We start from the raw sequence: 25,725 nt of genomic DNA on the forward strand, positions 1-25,725 counted from the left end.
AGGGACACCTGGGTGGCTCAGTCGGTTAAGCATCTGCCTTCGGCTCAGGTCATGATCCTAGGGTCCTGGGATCTAGCCCCACAGCGGGCTCCTTGCTCGGCGGGGAGCCTGCTTCTCCCTCTGCCTGCCGCTCCCCCTGCTTGCGCGCGCTCCCACTCTCTCTTTCTGACAAATAAATAAAATCTTTAAAAAAAAAAAAATTGAGAGACATCAGGCCCAAAATGATGTCACCTGTACTAAGCCAAAGTCACCAAACCAAGACTTAATACCGAGCAGTTTCAACCTCTCCCCAGAGTGGAATCTTAAACCAAACCATCTGGAATTACCTGGTCAGCACTAGTGAGGTTATCTGCCTGACAGACCCCCACCATCCCTAAAGGAAGGTGACCTTGCCTGACAGAATTCACTCTGCTAGTAACTTCCTTGTCTCACCCTATTCTGCCTATAAAAGTTTTTCATTTTGCACTGTTCTTCATAGCTCCTTTCCATCTGCTAGATGGGATGCTGCCCAATTCATGAACTGCTGAATAGAGCCAATAAAATCTTTAAAATTTACTCAACTGAATTTCATCTTTTAATATCTGTAATCATTGTACCAGTATCAGATATTTGAAAAATAATACAGGAAGAGCTGAGATGGAAGAAGATCCTTGGGACTTATGTCTTCTTCTATATATGGCTTCTACTGGCTATTAAAACTCCTGAAACTTCTGTGACAGGTTTTGCCACCCTATCTTAATGGTTAGTTAGGAAGATGAAATAGTAACCATTCTGACCCCTCAGAACTACCTGTAAGAACATCTCAAATTTAAAATGCAGGAAGAACCCCTGATCCCAATCAATGCAAATTTCTAGACAATTCTTTTTCACTACAACAGAGCAAGTGTACAGTAACCACTTCAAATTATGCATAAAACATTTACAATTTATTTATAAAAATATGTATTTATTAACAACAAAATTTCCTGAACACAGAAAATGGCAAATATCTATAAAACAATTTATTTGTTTATAGTTATATTACTTGCTAAATGTTTCTATTTGGCAAATATTCCAGTAAAGGAATACTAACTTGACAAATGTTAAATGTGATGCTTAACTGTATCAATCAAATGTCACAAGTGAATCAATTAAATGCTTTAATGAACTAACAATATTCTATGAGGTAATAATGTTAGCCACATGACAGTCGATCAAATATCATTAATTAATTAATCCACAACAGATAAAATTCCACTATCTTCAAGGAATAAATGTCCACAATGCAATTTAAAACCACTATCCAAATATATCAGTAATATACTTTTACTAGTTTTTCTAAGAGGTTAAAAATGACCAAGGTAACCAAAATAGCTATAGCGATACTTCCTATCTGGTTTTTAATAATCTTTTCAACAAAGAAGTTGTAAACTGTTTGCTAATAATATTCACTATATGGGGGGGAAGAGGATCTTTTTGAAAACTCCTTCATAAATGCAAAGAACTAAACTCAATGTCTAACAGTCACACAAAAGAAAAGCTAAACGTCTTTGGAATACATGATTTTTGTTATAGAAAATTTTTCCTGAAAGTATATACAACCTAAAAATTCATATGTAAAAATAAATTTTTCCACATGGAGCCCAGTAAAGGAATTATTTAGGTTTTCCCAAAGTATCCAGAGAAATCCATTTCCATAATAAGGGGTGGAGAAAAAACCAAAAGTCACTACTCACAGAAAGGTTGGTGCAAATATCCCCCACGCTGCCCTCAACACTCTACCTCTAAGTAACATAGGAGAGATTACACCTACAAGTAGTTCTAATGGCTCACATGACACTCTCTTGCTAAAGTATATTACTAACAAAATATTTTCTAAACAGGATTTATGATCCAAAGATAAGCAATTAACCTAACAGTCAGCACACAGATAAATAATAAATCCAGAACCAATGGCAGAGACAAAGTGTGATGTTGCCTGCTGCCCCTCATAACCATTTGACAGAATGTACAGGATACACTACATGAAACATGATACTGTACATGCTATACATACATGATAAATCTCACAGCCATCAGACTTGGCCAAGCTGGCTCTTTTAAAACTACGCAAACCACACTATTCTCAATAGTGGCAACTGAATTAAAATAAAGATCCAAGTGCATGTACTATCTCCAAAAGATGTACGATAAATGTGTAAACACAACAAAAGTTGAATCTAACCTCTCCAGATTTAAATAACTTCATCTGAATTAAATGGGAATGTTTATTTAGTTTACTAAAGGGCCAGAATCTTCCAATCTCTTTCATATCCAACACGTATCAATCTATTTATAAATCTATTTATAATGTATCTTAAACTTATTTATGAAAATTCTAAGAAATAGGGATTTATCACACTGTATTACACAATATCTAGGGCCTAAATTTGTTGTCCTCCTCTTATAGCAATGCTCAGTATAAAGGTTTTCAGGACGACCAAAAACTGGGAAAGAACTAAAGAATTCATCCTACTGGGGTCTAAGCTGGAACAAGAAAGCAGATTAATTGTTCAAGTTAACATAAAAAGTATTGTATTTTCGTCATGGTCACCACAAAAGCAAGTTTCCTTATTCGTCTTAAGAAAAACCTATTAACTTCTGAAATGAAAAACTTCTAACAGTCTCTTTGGAATTATTAAAGAAACTATATGTTAATTCTAAAACTAAAATATACTATACATTTCTATAAAGATTTTGGAAAACTTAAATATTCTTTAATTGCCAAATAAGGTATAATTTATATCCTCTCTCTCTGTCTTGGTCTTCTGATAACCAAAGGATATTTTCATAAACTATTTTGTAATTAAGAATATAAAATGTTTTTTGTTAAGGAAGAAAAGGACAAGTCACTGAGTAAGAGATAATTCTATGTCCTGTGTTAATATTTTTGTTTCTTGCTTCCTGTCACGCACACAAAAAATTCTACTGAAAAAACTACTTATGTAAAGCAAATGAAATTTAGAAAACACAGAAAAGTTCAAGAAAATAAAGTCATCTTTAACACTAATACCCAGAGATAATCACTGTGGTTCAATCTTTAAACATTACATACCTGGCTTTTTCCTTTCAACATCAAAAGATTAGTAACTTTGCCAAATGGTAGACCTAATGATATGACCTCTGCTTCGGTGACATCACTTGGAATTTTGCGAAGATGGAGAACACGGGAAGGCGAACAGGGAGGTCTATCTCCTTTAAATTTCTTGTTGTCATTCCCATTAGCTAAAAAAATATAAGATTTTTTGAAATTACTGAAACTACTTTAGGTTGACATACTACATTAACCCTATTGTCACGTTTCATCCTCCGATAGTTTTAGTTTTTGAAATTCAGGACACTCTGGGGCTGATCAGGGAAGAGAAGCAAAGTGGAAAACAAACCATCCACCTTCAATGAATGGGTGTTTTTGTTTTTTCACTGCAAGTATTAAATTTGTTAAAAATTCAAGTCTGATTTTTAACTTCAAGGAAAAGCATTGGATAAATTAAGTTTTTAGAGGTATCTCATACCTCTAAATACTACCTCTAAAGAGTCAACTATTTGTTGTGAGTAGAGAACAATGTTTAGGTCTCTAATGTATTTTTATTTTTATTTTTTTTAAAGATTTTATTTATTTATTTGACAGAGAGAGACACAGCGAGAGAGGGAACACAAGCAGGGGGAGAGGGAGAGGGAGAAGCAGGCCTCCCGCGGAGCAGGGAGCCTGATGCAGGGCTTGATCCTAGGACCCTGGGATCATGACCCAAGCCGAAGGCAGACACTTAACGACTGAGCCACCCAGGCGCCCCTCTAATGTATTTTTAAAGATATTTTCCTAATTATTAGTTCTAGTGCTAAATAAATAAGAATAACTTTTAGTAAAGATTATAAAAGAAATTTTATATTTACTACATCCTGAGGGGATTTGGATTTGAGCTGTATCAAATTAAGTTTATTTCTTAGGCATTATGTATTTTTTACTAATCTTTTCATGAAGCGTTTTTTTAGAAGCTAAACTGTGATTTCCTAATATAATCTTATTACTAATTATGTAACAGTAGGTCTTAACATAAGCATCATCTTGTTAGAAATGCAAATTCTCAGCCCTACTCCAGACCTACTAAATCAGAAGCTTGGGGTGGGACCCAGTAACCTATGTTTTAACAAGCCCTCCAGATGATTTCGATGCAATCTGAAGTTTGAGAACCACTGCCGCACAATAAAGAAATCCATTAGCCCAGTTTACAGCTAAATTTTATTTAAATCCTTTTAACACTGACAATAACTAGAACTGACAAGCCTGTAATGAATACTCAAATTTATGTACATAAGATTCAGAAATGTTTTTCCCCAAAAATAGCACCACGTATGACTGAATGAATGCAAATTATCTGAAAGCCCTGAGTTTCATTACATACTCAGCACTATTAGGAGTAAAATACAATCTTTCCAAATGCCTAAAATTATCATTTTCCCAAACATTAAGGGAACTTTGCAAACAAATAACATGAAGACCACATAAAAATTATATGGCCATATTCTGTACCCATATCTGTGGCACAGAACTCAACTTGCTTACAAGTGGGTAGGTTGACTTAATAACGCAAACCAGCACTCCCAAATGTTCTGCTCATGAATGCAGGCAGCATCCTACCCAGACCCCAAAGACTATCAATTCCTATAGGGCCTTAGCGGCTGTGCCTGTATACAGCAATGCCCAGCAAGACTGCAAGTAACAGGCAGTCAAATATTTACCGCAAATAAATCTGGGAGGCAAGAGATTCTTCTCCCTCCTCTCAATCACCCAGAAATACTGATTTTTCCCTCCAAAATGACTGATTACATTTTTCACGTCCACTCTCGATGTCATTAAGTTCACCTATGATCTTCCCCTTCTATTCTGCCTTCCTCTAGCCTTACTCCCCCTCTACCGTCACTCAGATCCAACATCTTACCAACCAAACTAAAATAGCGTTATCACATCACTATTCTGCTTTAAACACCCTGATGGGCTTCCAACCACCTAAAATGTCCCTTAGTTTCTAGTTTTCACTTATCCTGCCTCATTTGAGTTGACAATATACCTGAGATAAATCTTACTAATTTTAATAGATGAAAAGACAGGTCCAGAGAATAAATGATTTTGTACATAGTTAGCAAGTGTTAAAAGCGTCATTCAAACTAAAGTTGTTTTTTTTTTTTTTTTTAAGATTTTATTTATTTGAGCCAGAGAGAATGAGAGAGAGAGAGCACATGAGAGGGGGGAGGGTCAGAGGGAGAAGCAGGCTCCCTGCCGAGCAGGGAGCCCGATGCGGGACTCGATCCAGGGACTCCAGGATCATGACCTGAGCCGAAGGCAGTCGCTTAACCAACTGAGCCACCCAGGCGCCCCAAACTAAAGTTTAAAGGTAATATTTTTTAGCACAAAAATCTCAAAATGTCTTACCATTCCTAGAAAAAAGCAAGCAACTTGACACCGACATAAATTTTCAAAGTATGTGCAGATTTATGTGGATTATAATGGTAACACTGTCACTACATCAGAACCCTACATATCATGTTCTAGATAGGAGTGAAAGGGCACAGGGTGTGCCTTTTTGCACCCTCCTGGTAAGCCTAGATGGCCAGACAACAATACTACCATCTTGTGCTTTCTTAACCAGCACAAGGTGTTAAAAAACTGGAAAAACATCCTAAAACCAACAGGATTTTATCAATTTACCCAGAATACTCCAAAACAAATGAACATTTAGAAGGCTGTTTCTTTAACAGAGGTTTTAATCATTACCTGTGGAGTAAAAATGAATGCCTATATATGCTATTTGAGCTCGTGTTAGACTATCAAATAAAGACCTATGGTAAGGGGCGCCTGGGTGGCTCAGTTGGTTAAACGTCTGCCTTCGGCTCAGGTCATGATCTCAGGGTTCTGGGGTCTAGCCCCGCATCGGGCTCCCTGTTCGGCGGAGAGCCTGCTTCTCCCTCTCCCTCTGCCTGCCGCTCTGCCTACTTGTGCTGTCAAATAAATAAATAAAATCTTAAAAAAAAAAAACAACAACACTATGGTAACATATTTTTATCGAGAAATATGCATTAGGGGTGCCTGGGTGGCTCAGTCGGTTAAGCGTCTGCCTTCGGCTCAGGTCATGATCCTAGGGTTCTGGGATCAAGCCCCGCCTCAGGCTCCTTGCTTGGCGGGGAGCCTGCTTCTCCCTCTGCCTCTCCCCCCGGCTTGTGCGTGTGCTCCCTGTCTTTCAAATAAATAAAGAAGATCTTAAAAAAAAAAAAAAAAAGAAACCCACAATTATAGAAACCCACCATTTTAGGCTAATTGTTCTGAATTATAAAAGTGCCTGAACTATGTTAAGAGCATGTGCTATTAAATCAACCTGCTCTAACCAAGTTACCTGATATAACTGAGCCTCAAATTCTTTTCCAGACAAATCAATATAATAACAGGGCTATTTTGAAAATTAAATTAGATAACATATTTAAATACTAGATGTAGGGGCACCTGGGTCGTTCAGTCAGTTAAGCATCTGCCTTCCGCTCAGGTCATGATCCCAGGGTCCTGGGATGGAGCCCCACAACAGGCACCCTGCTCAGCAGGGAGTCTGCTTCTTCCTCTCCTTCTGCCCCTCCCCCTGCTCATGCTCTTGCTCGCACTCTTGCTCCAACTTTCTCTGTCTCTCAAACAAATAAAAAATCTTTAAATACTAGGTATAATGCCTAGCATATAGTAATCAATAATACGTCTTGATTTTCTTAGGAAGGACTATTTTACCTGGAAGTGATGTTCTTTCTACCTTTTTGGTATTAAAATGAAGACTGTAGGTGACAGTGACTTTTTTCTCTTGACGTGCTTACTTAGCAAAATTTAAGACATTGCTCAAAATTAACTAAAAATTTTATTTTTCTATGAATTTAAAAATCTAAGAACTACTCATCTAGATGACCCCAGAAAAGGTTATAGCCAAAGACTTGATGAATATAATAATCTGAAAATGGAAAATATATAAGCAATCACATGGCCATAATTTACTAAATGTCAACAGGAAACAAGGAAATTCTAATGTATTAAATACATGACTCTGAAGAATTACTCTGTAAAAAATACATTAGAGACTTTCCAAAAATTTTATTATGAAAATGAGCATTCAAAATACTTAGCTTGTAAAAAATCTTGATTTTATTAAACAATATATTGAAAACTACTGAATGCCTGCTACATATTAGTCAGGTTCCAAAGAAAATAAGTAGAAGAGTCTTTTTTTTTTTTTTTTTTTTTAAACCATGGGCATTTATTATAAATCAATTGTTTTGACATTTCACAATTGGGAGACAGCAGTGTTTTGCTTTTTTTTTTTTTTTAAGATTATTTATTTATTTATTTGACAGAGAGAGAGATAGCGAGAGCAGGAACACAAGCAGGGGGAGTGGGAGAGGGAGAAGCACGCTCCCCACTGAGCAGGGAGCCCGATGTGGGACTCGATCCCAGGATCCCGGGATCATGACCTGAGCCGAAGGCAGACGCTTAACGACTGAGCCACCCAGGCGCCCAGACAGCAGTGTTTTAAAACAGAGCATTGAACTTGAACTCTAGAACACCTGACCTGCTACTTGTTAACTAACAATATGTGGGCAAGTTACCTAACGTCTGTTTTCTCATCTGTAAAGCCTAATAAATGGAAATGCTGGTACTTTAAAAAGGCCAAAAATATAACATCAACTGAAAATTCTGAACCAAATTTAATTTCTTTTATCATCAAAAGTTAAGACACATTTTCTTCAGTATTAGGAATCTTGATTCTTAATATAAAATATATTATCACATCTTACAAATTTTATATTTATAGCTGAATGTTTCTTCAATCATCACTGCCACTTCCTGATTCACTCAGCTGCAAATCATTTCTTAAAGTACTCATCAGAAGGCCACTGTTGTCATGAGATCTATTCTGGCCGGCATCCGTATCAGGAATCCTGCAATGTGGCATGGCAGACATGGCAGGATGTCCTGAGATATAATTCCCTGGATCAGAAGGAGAGGATCTGCACTCTTCATCGTCTGAATCACTGGAACTATCCTCACTACTTGAAGATGATGAACTTTTGGAATCCAATGAACTATCACAACTACTCATCTGGTCCATCAGACTAGCTTCTGCCTTCAGTTCTCTCTCAATATCATCCACTGGAGATGCTGGGGACATTTTGTCTTCAGATGGAGACTGTTTCACAAGATGGGGAGTCCTAGCTGAAGTCCGCATTTATTGCTGCCATTGCTCTCAACGATACTGAAGTTAACGACTTCCTTCAACTCTTGTTCTTTTTACAGTGATGTGGCTGCTGAGTTTTTCCAGTTGGCATTCTCCAGTGTCATGGTTAATAATTAAAATGCATTCCTTTAAGTAAGGTTTCTCTGAACCTTTGAAAACAGTTACTGGTGGAGTTGAACCCTCTATATCTGGCACAGTTATTGTCACCTGTTCACCTTTGCCGACTGTAAGCTCTCCTTCACAGGAAGTGTCAACAGAAATAGAAGCAGGTTTGAAGTCATAGTGTACAGTGTGGAACGTGCAGCGTGGCTGCTTCTCGAAACTCTTGCCTAACGTGAGAACCCGCTCACGACGGTCCATGTGCGAGGGTCCGGCTGCTCCATTCATCATTATTCTCCCGCCGCGACTTTGCCTTGGCCACCTGTGCTCACTCCCATCTGCCACCTCATCCTGAAGCAGCTGCATTTGCTGTGGCCCGGGCAGCCAGCAGACTCCAGAAGCTTAAAATTCATATATTCCCATCTCAAAACTGGAGAAATCCACCAAGAAAACTATCCTAGAAATATGGATCTTTTTATTTTTTTTAAAGATTATTTATTTATTTGACAGAGAGAGAGAGAGCGCAAGCAGGGGGAGCAGCAGAGGGAGAGGGAGAAGCAGGCTCCCCGCTGAGCAGAGAGCTGGATGCAGGGCTCGATCTCAGGAACCTGAGATCATAACCTGAATTGAAGGCAGACGCTTAACCGACTGAGCCACCCAGGCGCCCCCAATATGGATCTTTTTTAAAATGCAACTTTATTAGGTTATACTTTAGATATAATAAAATCCACCTACATTTTAAATGCAGTATGACAACTTTTGACAAATGTATATACCCATATGACGGCAAAAATCAAGATACAGAACATTTCCACCATCTCCAAAAGTTCCCTGGTGCTCCTTTGTAGTCGGTCCTCCCTCCAAAACCCCCACCTCCTCAAGCTAAACATGTACCATATGACACTACCATACTGTCTTGATTACTACAGCTTTAGAGCAATTCTTTTTTCTTTTTTAAATTGTTTTTTTTTTTAGTAATCTCTACACCCAAAGTGGAGCTTGAACTCACAACCTGGAGATCAAAAGTCACATGCTCTTCTGACCGAGCCAGCCCCTTTATAACCATTCTTGAAATCAGGTACTTATCTGGGTACACATCATACAGGTACACATCATACAGTTTTGAGTCATCCAAAACATATACATCATTATTTCTCTCTGCATTTATTTAGGCCTTCTTTAATTTCCCTTAACAACGTTCTGTGGTTTTCAGTGTAATGGTCTTACACATATTCCTGACCCTGTATCCTGCAACCTTAGTAATTCTTTAGAATTTCCTACATATACAGCTTTATTCCTTACTTTCCAACACGTATGCCTTTTATTTTTCTTTTTAATATTTTATTTATTTGTCAGAGAGAGAGAGAGAGAGCACAAGCGGGAGGAACGGCAGGCAGAGCAGGCAGAGGGAGAAGCAGACTCCCCGCTGAACAAGGGGCCCAATGCGGGACTTGATCCCAGGACCCTGGGATCATGACCTGAGCTGAAGACAGACGTTTAACTGACTAAGCCACCCAGGCGTCCCTGCCTTTTATTTCTTATTCTAGTTTTATTGACCTGGCTAGAACTTCTTGTACAAAGTTGAACAGAAATAATGAGATTGGACATACTTGCATCACAGTGGATTTCAGCGGACAGGATTCCCTTACACCGTTAAGTATGATGTAGTTTCATGCCTTTATCGGGGTAAACACGTTCCCTTCTATTCCTAGGTGGCTGAGGGTCTTGTTTATCATAAATAAAAACTGAATTTTTCAAATGCCATCGCAGGATATATTAAGATGATCATAAAGTTTTTCTCTTTATTCTGTTAATAGAGTATGTTGCACTAATTTTCAAAAGGTAAACCACTTTGTATTTTTGGAATAATTCTGACTTGGTCATGATATGTGATCTCCTTTCCATAGATATACAGCTGAATTTAATTTAATGCATTCTAAATATTATTTTTGGGTCCAATTTCATGAGGGATATTAATCTGTAGTTTTCTTCCCCCTCCTGTTATCAAGGGTAATACTAACTCCATAAAATAAATTAAGCAGTGTTCTTCTCTTCTATATTCTGAAAGAATTTGTATAGCACTTGTATTATTATTTCCTTAAATAAAGTTATTAGGTTTTAACTTTCTTTCTCAATTTGATTTTTTAAAACAGGTATAGAGTTATTTGGGTTTTCTAGCCATTTTGCATCAGTTGTGGTACTTTGTATTTTTCAAGGAATTTGTCCACTTCTAAACTGAATGAATGCCTGTTCATTCATTTTACTGGCTTTAAATTGTTCATAATATTTTCTTAATCTCTGTCTTAGCCTGCTTAAGATACTATAACCAAATACAACAGACAGGGTGGTTTAACAATAGAAATTTACTTTCTCATAGTTCTGGAGATTAGAAGTCCAAAATTAAGGTGCCGGGGGCGCCTGGGTGGCTCAGTCTTTAAGTGTCTGCCTTCGGCTTAGGTCATGATCCCAGAGTCCTGGGATCGAGCCCTGCCATCCCTGCTCTGCAGGAGGCCTGCTTCTCCCTCTCCCGCTCCCCCTGCTTGTGTTCCCTCTCTCACTCTCTCTGTCAAATAAATAAATAAAATCTTTAAAAAAAATAAAACACAAAATTAAGGTGCCAGCATTTCACTTTCTTTTCTTTCTTTTTTTTTTTTTTTAAAGATTTTATTTATTTATTTGCGAGAGAGAATGAGAGACAGAGAGCACGAGAGGGAGGAGGGTCAGAGGGAGAAGCAGACTCCCCGCTGAGCAGGGAGCCCGATGCGGGACTCGATCCCGGGACTCCAGGATCATGACCTGAGCCGAAGGCAGTCGCCCAACCGACTGAGCCACCCAGGCGCCCAGCATTTCAATTTCTAATGAGGACTCTTTTCCTGGCTTATAGACAAGGCACCTTTTCAGTGTCCTCACATGGCAGGGATGGAGGCAAGAGCAAGCTCTCCGGTATCTCTTTGTAAGGACACTAATTCCATTACGAGGGCTCCAACTCCAAGGCCCCATTTCCATATACCATCACATTGAAGATTGGGCCTTACACACATGAATTTGGGAGGTATACATTCAGTCTGTAACACTAGCCTTTTAATGTATAGAAGCATTCTTGATGTTGGTAATTTCTCTCATTGATAAACCTAGAAGTTTATCAATTTTATTGACCTATAAAAAAACAACTATTGGTTTCATTATTTTTTCTCTACTGCTTGTTTTCTATGTCCTTAATCTAAGCTCCTCATATTTAATATTTTCATCCTATTTACTTGGGAGTTCACTTGCTTTTCTCTGCTATGCTTAGAAGCGTAGATAATTCATTTTATACCTTTTTCTTTTCTAATATAAACATTTAAAGCTATTAAGTTTCCTTCTAAGAACAGTTCTAGCTGCACCCTTCAAAGTTTAGTAAATTGTGTTTTCATTTTAATTCAATTCAAAATATTTTCTAATTTCCTTTGTGACATATTTGATCCATGGGTTGTTACCTTTTCTATAAGTAATTCGGAAAACTTCCCCCATATATTGAGGATTATACTTTTTTGATTTCTAATATAATTTTAATGAAGTAAGAGAACTAACCCTATATAATTTTAATGCATTCACCTTTACTGAGACTTGTTTTAGGATCCAAATATAGCCTATCTTGGTGACTATTTCATGTGAACTTAAACAAATGTGTATTCTAATAGTGTTACAGAAACCGTTCCATTGTCAATTAAAACAAGCTGGTTATTAGTGTTCAAAACGTCTATATTAGGGGATGTACAAACTTTTTCTTAAAGGGCTACATAAATATTTTAGGTTTTGTGAGACATATAATCTCTGTTGCATCTATTTAACTCTACAGTGGTAGCATGGAAGCACCCATAGGTATGTAAATAAAGGAGTGTGCCTAGGTTCAAATAAAGTTTTATGTATAAACACTGAAATTTCTATTTCATATAAGCTTCATGTATCTCAGAATATTGTTCTTTGTTTTATATTTTTCACAATTTAAAAATGTAAAAATCAGTCTTAGGTCACACGGAATATAAAAATGGGCAAATAAGACAGATTTGGCCCACATGTCACAGTCTGTCAACCCCTCTCTGTGTCCTGATTTTCTATTTACTATGCTACCAATTACTGAGATAGAAGTTTTGAAATCTGCAGCTATAACTGTGAATTTGTCTATTTATTTAGTTCTATAAGCTTTCATTTTATATATTTTGAAGCTCTGTAATTGTGTATATATATAACAATTTATATATTTATATATTTTATATATTGATTATAAATAAAAATGACATTATAAATAAAAATCATGCTATATATAAAATTGTATATATTGCAAATAAAAATCATATATACTTTATATATTTTTATATATTATTATATATTAAAATTATACATATTTTTTCAAGGTATATATACACTTACCAAGAAATACAAATAAATACAATGGAACACAAAATGATAAATAATAAATATTAAAAAAATGGCCTAAAGAAAGCTAGGAAACAAAGAATAAATGGGACAAATAGAAAACAAATAGCAAGATGGCAGGCTCAGAACCAACCAGGTCAAATAATTTTATTAAGTGGAAATGGCAAAAGATTCCAAATAAAAGGTAGAGTTTATCAGTCTGATAAAAGCAAGACGCAATTATATGATGTGAAGAAGAAATCCATTTTCTTTTTTAAAGATTTTATTTATTTGACAGAAAGACACAGTGAAAGAGGGAACACAAGCAGGGGGAGTGGGAGAGGGAGAAGCAGGCGTCCCGCAGAGCAGGGAGCCCGATGTGGGGCTTGATCCCAGGACCCTGAGATCATGACCTGAGCCGAAGGCAGACGCTTAACGACTGAGCCACTCAGGCGCCCCAGAAATCCATTTTTTAAAAAAGTTTTATTTTTAGGTAATCTCTACACCCAGTGTGGGGCTTGAACTCACAACCCCAAGACCAAGAATCACATGCTCTACTGACTGAGCCAGCCAAGTGTCCCAGAAGAAATTCATTTTAAATATAAAATCTCAGGTTCAAAGTAAAAGGAATGGAAGAAGATAAGTATGTAAACAGGAATCACAATAGAGCTGAGTGGCTGTACTGGTATTGAATAAAGCAGACCTCAGGAAAGGGAATATTACCAGGGATGAGGAGACATTTCATAATAAAGGAATCAATTTTTCAAGAAAAGATACTATGTCATGCATAAATGAAACATATAAACACAAAAGGCAGATAATCTCTGCTTTTTAAAAAAATACATATATATTTTTAAAGATTTTATTTATTCATTTGAGACACAGAGATACAGAGAGAGAGAGAGCATGAACAGTGGGAGAGGCAGAGGGAGAGGGAGAAGCAGACTCCCTGCTAAGCCAGGAGCCCGATGTGGGGCTCGATCCCAGGACCCTGGGATCATGACCTGAGCTGAAGGCAGACGCTTAACCATCTGAGCCACCCAGGCGCCCCTAATCTCTGCTTTTTAACTAGAATCTTTATACTCTTTGTTTACTTTTGTTTAAGTGACTGCACTGGGGATAAATCATCAATATGCATCTTTAACTTGCCACAGTCCACCTTCAAATGGTAAAACCTAGGTATAATGTAAGAACTTTTCAAAGTATATGTCTATTTCCCTCATCAAAACCTTTGTGTTACCGTCTTTTATTTTACTTTTCACATATGCTATAACCCCCAAATATATTACTATTATCTTGCTTTAAATAGTCAATTATCTTTTTTCTTTTTACATCATGTTTTATACACTTAATCTTTTTTTTTTTTTAAAGATTTTATTTATTTATTTGTCAGAGAGAGCGCACACACAAGCAGGGGAAGCGGCAGGCAGAGGGAGAAGCAGGCTCCCGATGCGGGACTCGATCCCAGGACCCCGGGATCACGACTTGAGCCAAAGGCAGATGCTTAACCGACTGAGCCACCCAGGCATCCCTTAATGTATCTTTTTTTTTTTTAAAGACTCCCCACCGAGCAGGGAGCCCGACGTGGGGCCCAACCCTAAGACCCTGGGATCATGACCCAAGCCAAAGGCAGACGCCTAACCAACTGAGCCACCCAGGCACCCCAACACTTAATGTATCTTGGGAGACCTTTCCATAGAGAGGAATCTATACTTTTTTTCCCTTTCTTTCCTTCTTTTTACTGTAGTAAAATCACATAGCAAAATTCACTATCCTAACCATTTTCAAATGTAGAATTCAGTAGTATTAAACACATTCATAACGTTGTGCAGCTATCACCACCATCCATTTCAGTAACTCTATTTTAATCACATAAAACTGAAATTCCATACTCATTAAACAGTAACTCCTTCTATTTCCCTCTTCCTCCAGCCCCTGCAACCACCATTCTACTCCCTGTCTCTATGACTTCAAGTACTCTCACTTCCTTTTGTGCATATTCTACAGCTATTTTCTTTGTAGTTATCATGGGGATTATACTTCATATCTTCAAATTGTAACACTCTAATCTGAATTTATGCCAGCTTATCTTCAGTAACATACAAAAACTCTGTTCCTCTACACCTCTATCCCCAACCCTTTCTGTTGCTGATGTTACAATACTATAACCTTATACATGTGTGCCCCAAAACACGAACTAAAAATTCTTTTAAATGCATTAGTCTCCTAAATTACATGGGAAAAAATGTAGAGCTACAAATAAGTCACATGCTAGTTTTTATATTAATAACATTTTTAAAAATGCAGCTCTTGTGAAAGACCTGTACTTTGAAAACTATAAAACACTGATGAAAGAAATGGAAGGGAACACAAAGAAATGGAAAAACATTCCATGCTCACAGACTGGAAGAACAAATACTGTTAAAATGTCTACACTACCCAAAGCAATCTACACATTTAATGCAATCCCTATCAAAATACCAACAGCAGTTTTCACAGAACTAGAACAAACAATCCTCTAAAATCTGGTATGGAACCACCAAAGACCCCAAACAACCAAAGCAATCTTGAAAAAGAAAAGTAAAGCTGGAGATACCACAATTCCAGACTTCAAGTTATATTACAAAGCTGTAGTAATGAAAACACTATGGTACTGGCACAAAAACCGACATACAGATCATTGGAACAGAAAAGAAAACCCAGAAATACACCCACAACCATATGGTCAATTAATCTTTGACAAAGCAGGAAAGAATATCCAATGGGAAAAAAAGAGTCTCGTCAACAAATGGTGTTGGGAGAACTGGACAGCAACATGCAAAAGGATGAAACTGGCCCACTTTCTTTCACAACACACAAAAATAAAGTCAAAACGGATTAAAGACCTAAATGTGAGGCCTGAAACCATAAAAATCCTAGAAGAGAACACAGACAGTAACTTCTTGGATATCGGCTGTAGCAAATTCTTTCTAGGTATGTCTACTGAGGCATGGGAAACAAAAGAAAAAATAAATTATTGGTACTACAGCAAAATCAAGCTTCTGCACAGCAAAGTAAACAATCAACAAAACTAAAAGACAACCTACGAAATGAGAGAAGTTATTTACAAATGACATATCCAATAAAGGGTTAGTATCCAAAATATATAAAGAACTTATAAAGCTCAACACCCAACAAACAAATAATCCAATTAGAAAATGAGTAGAAGACATGAACAGACATTTCTTCCAAGGAAGACATGCAGATGGTCAACAGATGAAAAGATGCTCATCATCACTTACCATCAGGGAAATGCAAATCAAAACTACAATGTGATATCACCTCACACCTGTCAGAATGGCTAAAATCAGTAACACAAGAAAGAATAGGTGTTGGTGACAATGTGCAGAAAAAGGAACCATCATGCACTGTTGGTGGGATATCATACGGTATTTCTTGTTTTCGATCTTGCTTAGCATAATACTCTCTAGCACCATCCACGTCATTGCAAATGGCAATATTTCATTCTTTTTTTTATGGCTGAATAACATTCCATTCCATATGTGTATGTATGTGTGTGTATACACACCACATCTTTTTTAAGACTTTACTTATTTGAGAGTGAGAGAGAGGGCACGTGTGTGCACGAGTGGGGGAGGGGCAAAAGGAGAAGGGGGAGGGGGGAGAGGGAGAAGCAGACTCTCCAATGAGCAGGGAGCCCAACATGGGGCTCAATCCAGGACTGTGGGATTATGACCTGAGGCAAAGGCAGATGCTTAACCAACTGAGCCACCCAGGTGCCCCTTAGGATCTCTACCTCGAACATGGGGCTTGAACTCACAACCCCAAGATCAGAAGTCACACATTCCACAAATCGAGACAGCCAGGCAGCCCTCCTTTTTTTTCTTAATCTGTGATTGGACTTTAGAGTCAAGTGTGTTACACATAAATGATCTAATTTATTTTTTTAAATCAAATTTATTTAAACTAAAACACAAACAAAGACACTTTTGAAGGACAGTTTTGCCAAACACAGGACTAAAAAAAAAAATTAAATCTTCATTCTTTTAGGCTCACTGCTTTCTGGTCCCCAAAGTTCCTGATGAGAAACATGCTCATATTCTTATTGAGGATCCCTTGTATGTGCTGAGTTGATTCTCTCTTTTGGCTTTCAAGATTCTTTGTCTATGGAAAGTTTGATTATATATGTCTCATGTGGGTCTCCTTGAGTTCACCTTACTTGGAGCTTCTTGGATGTTTATACTCATGTTTTTCAACAAATCTGGGGCTGTGGTGGAACACCTGGCTGGCTCAGTCAGTGAACCATCTGACTCTTGATCTCAGGGCTGTAAGTTCAAGCCCCATGTTGGCTGAAGCGATTACTTAAAAATGCAATCTTTATTGGGGTGCCTGGGGTAGCTCAGTTGGTTAAGCATCTGACTTCTTGGTTTTGACTCAGGCATGGGTCATGGGATTGAGCCCTGAATCGGGCTCTGTGCTCAATGGGGAGTCTGCTTCAAGATTCTATCCCTCTATCCCTCCACCCACTTGGCACACACTCTCCCTCTCTCTCTAAAATAAATAAATCTTTAAAATAAAATAAAATCTTTATTAAAAAATAATTTGGGACTGTGGTAACTCTGAAAATCAGATTCTTCCCCTTCTTCAGGGTCTTCTAAGTTTTTGTTACTGTTTTTTGTTTTTTGATTGTTGTAAGCTATCTCTGTACCAAGAATCAGCCTTGGGTTTATGTAAATTTAAGATCTTCTCTGGTTTCTTTGAGCCTTTTGCCAGGCATGTACTATCACTTTCTAATTTTCCCTATAGATGCAGTTGTTTTTTAATGTCTTAGTCTTTAATATCTCACTCCCAAAAAGGGTGAAAGAGGAAAAATGAAGGGAGAGGGAAAGAGTGCCAGCTCTTTGAATTCACTAGAAGTCATAGGAGGAGGGGGGATAGTTTGCTACAATAGGAGGAGATGCAAAGACAATGGCTGCCTGCCTCTTTGTCTGCAACTGTGCGCTCAGAAGAAGCAATTAACAATCAGAACACAGATTCCTGAAAATTAAGAGGACATGGTCATTTCTAACCATGTTGGCTCCCTCAAGCTATTTATAAGCTGCTTCTGGAACATGTACGTACCTACTGGGGGGCACCTGGGTGGCTCAGTCGGTTAAGTGTCTGTGTTTGGCTCAAGTCATGATCCCAGGGTCCTGAGATGGAGCCCCGCATTGGGCTCCCTGCTCATCGGGGAGCCTGCTTCTGCCTCTCCCCCTCCACCCAGTCCCCCACCTCCCTCCCCCGGCTCGTGCTTTCTCTTTCTCTCTCTCCCAAATAAATAAAATTAAAAAAAAAAAAAAAAAAAGAGCAGAGGATGGGTGGCTGCTACTGTGCTAAGAGCTGAAATTGACCAAAATAAAACACAATTTACCTTCTAAGTCTTCCTCTGGAACAACTTGCAAGCTTTCAATAGATTCCAGAGTTCCAAATTACAGAAAGAGTCTGTCAGTGCAATTGTTGTCTAGGTAGGGAGTCAGATTCCTGGTGCTTCTTACTCCACTATTCCCAGAATCCTCCTTCAATTATCTTAAATTTACAAAACAAACCAAAAAAAAAAAGGAGGGAGAAGTCATATATCCACTTTGTGGATATTTACCATTTTGTACAGACCCAAGTTTCCACCTGGTATCATTTTCCTCAAGTCTGAAGAATTTCCTTCACCATTTCATGTAACAGACATCTGTTACTGACGAATGCTCTCAGCTCTTGTATGCCTCAAAGAAAGTTTGATTTTAACTTCATTTTTGAAACTTTAAATGGATATAGATGATTTATTTATTTTTAGCACTTTAAAGATGTTACTCTGTTGTCTTCTTGCTTACAGTTTAGACAAAAAATTTTGTATCATTCTTACCTTTGTTCTACTGAATAAAATGGGGCTTTTTTCCCTCTGGCTACTTTTCAGATTTGTTTTGCATTCCTGGTTTTCAAGAATTTGATTATGAGGGGCACCTGGGTGGCTCAGTTGGTTAAGCGACTGCCTTCGACTCAGGTCATGATCCTGGAGTCCCGGGATCGAGTCCCGCATCGGGCTTCCTGCTCAGCAGGGAGTCTGCTTCTCCCTCTCCCACTCCCCCTGCTTGTGTTCCCTCTCTCGCTGTGTCTTTCTCTGTCAAATAAATAAAAAAAATCTTTAAAAAAAAAAAAAAAAAAAAGAATTTGATTATGATGAGCCTTGGTGAGATTTTCACTGTATTTATCCTGCTTGTGGTTCACTGAACTTCTTAGTTATGTGGCTTCATAGATTCTACTATATTTGGAATATTTTCAGTCATTATTTCTTCAGGTATATATGCTTCCCTGCCCCCATCTTCCTTTCTGGGACCTGAATTACACATATGTTTGGACCACCTGATTTTTTTTCTATAGTTTACTGAAGACTGTTCATTTCTTTCTCAATCCTTTTTGGTCTATGTGCTTTAGTCTTCTTTCTTTCTATCTATCTATCTATTTATTTAGGATTTTATTTTTAAGTAATCTCTCCACTCAATGTGGGGCTCGAACTCACAACCCAGAGATCAAGAGTCATGTGCTCCACTAACTAAGCCAGCCAGGCACCCCCGCCACTGCTGTCTTTAAATTGACTTATCATTTATTCCGCAGAAAACATGTGCTATTAATGCCATGCCATGTGTTTTTTAGACATATTCTTACCTTTAGAAGTTCCATTTTTCTCCTTATTACGCTAATAGTTTAAATCCTTAAACATACTTTTAATAACCATTTCAAAGTCCAAATCTGCTAATTTCATTATCTCTGCCATCTTCTAGGTCTCTTTTTTTAAGGTTTTATTTATTTATTTGTGGCGAGGAGAGAGCGCACGAAAGCATGCGCATGCACGCACAAGAGCAGAGGAAGACACGGGGAGGGAGATGAAGGGGGAAAGAATCCCAAGCAGACTCCACTCTGAGTGTGGAGCCCAATATGAGGTTCGATCTCCCAACCCTGAGACCATGACCTGAACTGAAACCAAGAGTTGGACACTCAACTGACTGAGCCACCCAGGTGCCCCATCTAGGTCTCCTTCTGTTGACTGATTTTCCTCCTGGTTATGGGTCACAGTTTGTGGTTCTTTCCATGTTTGGCAATTTTTGATTGAACAGTCAACACTGTGAGCACTAGAATTTGTTTTATTCCTTTAATGTGCCAGATTCTTTTCTGGAAAAAAAGGTACTTTCAGATCAGGCAATTGTTTTAGAGCTTGTTTTTAAGCTTTGTTAGAGTAGGTTTAGAGTAGCCTTTATGTTAGAGCTGGTGTACTGTTATTGGTAAGGCAGGTGTGGCTTACTACTTGGCAACAGATTCAAAAGGAGATTTCTGGAGCACTTTTCTCACAGAGCTCCCTTCTTTTCCATACACTGCTTCCATAGCTCCCAGTTGCCTCAGCCTTCCCAAACTTGGATCTCTGTCTCTTAACTCAGCAATTCTGCCATGTTTGCCTGGGATCCCCCCAATCTTACACAGAGTCCAGAAAAAATGCCAGGATGATTACAGGGCTCACCTCATTTGTTTACTTTTATCTGAAATCATAGTCCTGCATAAAATAATATATTTCAAATAAAGGCTGCTTTAAAAAAAAAAATCACTGCTCACGTAAAAAGTCTAACTATAGAAATTCCAAATCTGGAATGGTGACATACAAAGTTATCAGTGACTCAGGTTCTACTTGTCTTTCTGTTAGACTGCAGCCCTCATCCTCATCACTTAAGATGGAAGCTGGAACTCCCGCAGGCAGTAGGATAAAAGAGGAAAACTGCAACCATGTAGAGATGTTCCAGAAGTAACTTCTATAACTTGACTTGTATCTCATTAGCCAGGACTTAAACACATGACCACACCTAGGTATAAGGAAGACTGAAAAGTAGCTGTTTAATTTGGGAGGCAACATGCCCAGTTAAAAATTAGTGTTGTCACTAAAGAAAACAGAAAAGTATTAGGGTACACAATAGTCTCTACCATAATTCCTAAGATTAAATTTAAAAAGAGAAATATACAATTCATGAAGAAACGTGTAAAACATTTTCATAATTATCAAAGGACATAAAATAAGACCTACAAACATGAGATCACAGGTCAGGTTCCCAGAAGGAAAGGCACAACTGTGCTTATCACCAATTCCATTTGATGTCTTTGCAGTAAAACCACAAATGTGTAATTCTGAATTAATTTAACTTGAGAAGTTTCTTCTCCATGTGTAAAGTAACAGGTGTTAATATGTTGATCCCATTAATAGAACTTTGCCAGCAGCTAAATTATATCAGTTTTATCATCATCTGCTAACAGTGAAAAATCAGTTATTACCCAATAATGACTGAATGTTGAATCATTTCAATGGAATAAAAATAAAGCTTTTGGGAAGTCATTCTATCAAAAGTGAAATATCTAATACTAATGAAAACTGAGTTTTAAAAAAGTTCTACATTAAAGGGGTGTCTGGGTGGCTCACTCTGTTAAGCATCTGACTCAATTTTGGCTCAGGTCATGATCTCAGGGTCGTAAGACTGAGCACCAAGTCAGGCTCCGTGCTGGGCATGGAGCCTGCTTAAGATTCTTTCTCTCTCTCCCCCTCTGCCCCTCCTTCCTCCCTCTCAAAAAAAAAAAAAAAAAAAAAAAGTTCTACATTAAAGATCAACTTTTTGTGAGGTAATAATACAAACAGAAGTTTTGGTGCAACAGTGTCATGATAAAAATACTGTTCTGACAGTCCTATGGGGCAGACGTGTACCTGCAATTGGTTTGGTACATACATAACTCCTTTACCAAACAAGCAATATTCTACTAACAGAGATACTACAGTCATCAAATTTTAGAAATTATTTTTTAAATCCACATTTAGATTAAATGAACCCCAAAAACTTTGTGATAAGATTATACTGAATACCAGAAAGGTCCTTCAGCATAACAGGACACCTGGCTCTTTCACCTATCCATTATCAATGCGATTTTTAAAATTTCTGTATCTTTGAAAAACTACCTCACGCAGGGATTAAAAACTCTTTTGTAAATGAGCCCTAAAACCTTTCTCCCCAAATTTGTTCAAAATCAACTAGGAATCTTTATTATAGTCAAGGAATGGAGCACCTAAATCTTGAAATTTTAGTGCTTTAAGAGAAATTTGCAAATATTAGATCAAATAACACAAAAGTATTTTTGCTGTATAAGTCACCTCAAAAAAAAAGTGAAATTTCCCAATGTCATGTCAACAGCCAAGCCCCTCAGTGAAAGCAAACTAAAATTAGAAATTTCTCATCCAGAAAAAAAGAAAGCGAAATCTCGTTTTTCAAACGTGTTTAAAAAAGAAGCCTATCTCTGGTCAGATTCTGATGGGAAAATGTGAATGTTTGGATTCTGAATTTTCTCTTCCTCTGGTATAAGAATCTCCAAGGCAATAAATTAACATATACATTAGAACATGTTAGGGGCTGGTGATACCTTAGAAAGTCTAGCAAACACAAAACACCTTAGAGATTCTCACAGAAGAAAAAACAATTCAGCTAAAAATTATGACTCACACAAGGAAAAACACTAGACTATAAGCAAATATTTAATAGAAGGATTAAACAGCACATTAGACAAAGCTGAACAGAGAATGAGTCAATCAGAAAACCATTTTAAGGAAATTATACAAAATATAGGACCTTAAGGAGAAAGACATGACAATGAATGTATGAGGTTAAAACAAATGCAGGCCTGAATGGAAAGGTCCTATACATGTCTAACTGGAGTTTCAGGAGGAGGCAGTTCTGGGAAGAGCTGGGTCACTCCTAAGCAGGATAAATGAAAGTAAGTCAACTAAGAAGCTTTAAAAATAAACAAAAAACATTGCCTAGACCTCCACTGCCTGCCCCCCAACCCCGATATTTTAGAATTGGTGTGGGGTAGGTCAAGGTATCTATATTTTCCTCAAAGCTTCCCAAGCTATTTTAGTGAACATCCTGGATGTTGAGAACTTGTGATCCATACCTACAAATAGCCAGTTAAACCAGTGAACAAAAATAAAGAGAAAAATGTTTAAAAATAACTAAAGAGAAGTAATTTTACCTACAAAGTAATAACGAAGACTGACAACAGATTTCTAAACAACAGAAGCCAAAAGAATAATAAACAGTACTTTCAATGTGTTAAGAGAAAATAACTGTCAACCTAAAATTCAAAATAGCTAACTAACATTGAATAGTGATAATGAAATAGACATTTTTAGTCAAAGTCTGAGAAGTTACCATTTATAGAGCTTTGCGGAAACAGCTACTGAAGAGGATATGCTTCAGGAAGAAAAACACTGAACAGAATGGGATATAAGAAATTCAAAACATAAAAGCAAAACAGAACAAACTGCTGCTGCCAGCTAAACTCCCATTTCATATTTCTCTCTTTTCCTAAGTAATCAATCAACCAGCATGAAATCTTTCTGGTCATCCATCCTGATAGTTCATAAACGTGACCAAACAAAGTGACCTGTTTTTAAAATAAGAGCAAACATAATGGGTCCCACCCTAGATGTACTGTAACTCTGGGAGTAAGGACTTTTTTTTTTTAAAAGTAGGCTCCATGCCCAGTGTGGAGCCCAACATGAGACTGGAACTCAACGACACCGAAATCAAGGCGTGAGCTGAGATCAAGAGTCAGATGCTTAATCAACTGAGCCACCCAGGCACCCTAAGGACAGACATTTTCTTACAAGCCTACCAGACCAGGAGGATAATCAGGTTTAGAAACTTCAGATTCTACTGTTTCCTCATACAGCATTTCTCAAAGTATGGTTCCTCAAATGGCAACATCACCATTACCCGGGAACTTGTGGAAATACAAATTCTCAGGACCCACCTCAGATCTACTTTATTAGAAATTCTGGGTATGGACTCAGGAACTGTGCTTTAACAGGCCCTCCAGGTGATTCTGATGCCAGCTCAAGTTTGAGAAAACAGCTTTAGTTTCATGCTCATATTACTCTGTTCACACTTCTACATCAACAAATCCTCTGCTGCTGTCCTGCCCACAAAATCTTTCCATTTAGTACTGTAGAGCAGTGTACCATGGTTAACCAATTCCCATATATTCTTAATCTCTTAAATGAATTTTCATTGCATCTTTTGCCTTAACTGAACCTAGTCCACTTCTCTTATACAGTCCTCATATAAAAGCTGTTCACTCTCCCAAACACCGTGTAGCTCAGGGTCTGGAAAGTGAGGTCACTCATTTCCTATTCCCTATAACTCCAAAAACATTTGGATAAAAATCTGGCCTTCAGGGGCACCTGGGTGGCTCAGTAGGTTGGGCGTCTGCCTTTGGCTCAGATCATGATCCCAGGGTCCTGGGATCGAGCCCCACATTGGGCTCCCCACTCAGTGGGGAGCCTGCTTGTCCCTCTCCCCTGATTGTGTGCTCTCTCTCTCTTTCTAATAAATAAGTAAAATATTTAAAAATAAAAATCTGACCTTTTCTGAAACTCTCCACTCTACATGCCTTTTCAACTGTGGATGATACTAACTTCCAACTTTCTCTTCTGATGTTGAGACCAGAAGAACCCAATGACTATCCAACACTTCCATTTGGATGTTGCAAAGGAACCTCAAATTCAAAATACAAAAATCTGAACCTCCTATATTGTCCAACTTCTTTCTATATTTTCTATATGAATGGCACCAATATTCATCTACCCAATTATCTAAGTCCAAAACCTGGAAATAAATCATCAATGGAATCCCTTATTCAAACATTCAATTAATCACCAGCTACCATCAATTTCACCTTCAGTGAATTGTCCCATTCTCTCTATCACAACTGCTAGTGGTACAGTACAAATTATCATCCCTTACTGGGATATCCTACAGAGCAGTAGCCTCTTAACTGCTCACTCTTCCTCCAGTACTGCACTCTGCCAGTTCATTTTACAGTCCCCAAATTTCAAGAACACTTATTTTTATTTTTTTTTAAAAGATTTTTTTATTTTTTATTAGAGAGAGCACAAGCAGGGGGAGCAGTAGGCAGAGGGAGAGGGAGAAGCAGACTCCTCTGGTTCAGCAGGGAGCCTGACGTGGGGCTCAATCCCAGGACCCCGGGACCATGACCTGAGCCGAAGGCAGACGCTTAACCGTCTGAGCCACCCAGGTGCCCAAGAACACTTATTTTTAAACCATGTGGTAACTTATGGAATGTAAATTATGTTCCAATTTTTAAAAAATCATGTGATCTTATAATTTTAATATTTCTATTATTCTAAACCATCATTAAACACAAGCTTTTAAATATAGCTCTTTTACTCAATTGTTCTGGGTCACCAAGTTATTGACAGTTTTATCACAAAGAACATCAATCAAAAAAGTAATTATCAAATGAGATACAAATTAATTCTTAAAATTTAAGAGCTACAATTGGTATTTTCATTTATGTGAACTTTACTGCAATAAATTTTAGTTCTATTACAAATAACGGACTTCAACAAATGTTTATAAGATGAGCAAACTAAGAACACTGTAAAAAAAATTTTTTTTGAAACTCATGGAAAGAAAACATTTTAGATTTTGAAAAAAATGAAAACTCACCATACACACCTGTAGGAGTAGAATTGTTCATGGTAAAAGGTCCGTTAACGACACCAGAAGAAAGAAGCTCATCAGATCCCCGCTGAAAAGCAAGGGCAGTGTTATGTTAATAAAACAAGTCTTGGATAATGGTCCACCTTTACTACTAAAAATATCAAAAGTTAATAATATTACTTTGTCTGAATATTAAGGCATTTAAGGGGAAGTCCTCAAGAATCAAAACATCTAAATGAAGGTTGGAAGTAAATTTTACAGAAGAAAAATTACTGCATATCCACATGGTTGTTAGTTATAAAAAAAACAAAAACAAAAACTGCTATCACATAATGGGGAACATAGTCCTGCAACCCTTTTTGAACAAACCCTATCTTCAG

At 37.6% G+C, this 25,725-nt stretch overlaps 1 protein-coding gene and 1 pseudogene across 7 annotated transcripts in view; both read right to left on the reverse strand.

Moving 5' to 3' along the window:
- PTBP3 (polypyrimidine tract binding protein 3) overlaps positions 1 to 25,725 on the reverse strand; it is a 126,678-nt gene that overhangs the window by 61,081 nt on the left and 39,872 nt on the right. For 2 of the 7 annotated variants that reach the window (XM_021691713.2, XM_021691711.2), the window contains exons 2-3: positions 25,352 to 25,433; positions 3,074 to 3,243 (exon numbers count right to left, since the gene is read on the reverse strand). In XM_021691713.2, the coding sequence (XP_021547388.1) occupies positions 3,074 to 3,243; positions 25,352 to 25,382 (201 nt within the window). In that variant the 5' untranslated portion in view covers positions 25,383 to 25,433. Of the gene's footprint in view, positions 1 to 3,073; positions 3,244 to 18,180; positions 18,336 to 25,351; positions 25,434 to 25,725 lie in introns of those variants that run through there. The other 5 variants (XM_044920718.1, XM_044920716.1, XM_021691712.2 and 2 more) reach the window with 5 other exon arrangements.
- LOC110581818 lies at positions 7,866 to 8,838 on the reverse strand (annotated as a pseudogene).

Source organism: Neomonachus schauinslandi, chromosome 13, assembly GCF_002201575.2.
Source record: "Neomonachus schauinslandi chromosome 13, ASM220157v2, whole genome shotgun sequence".
NCBI classification, from domain to species: Eukaryota; Metazoa; Chordata; class Mammalia; order Carnivora; family Phocidae; genus Neomonachus; species Neomonachus schauinslandi.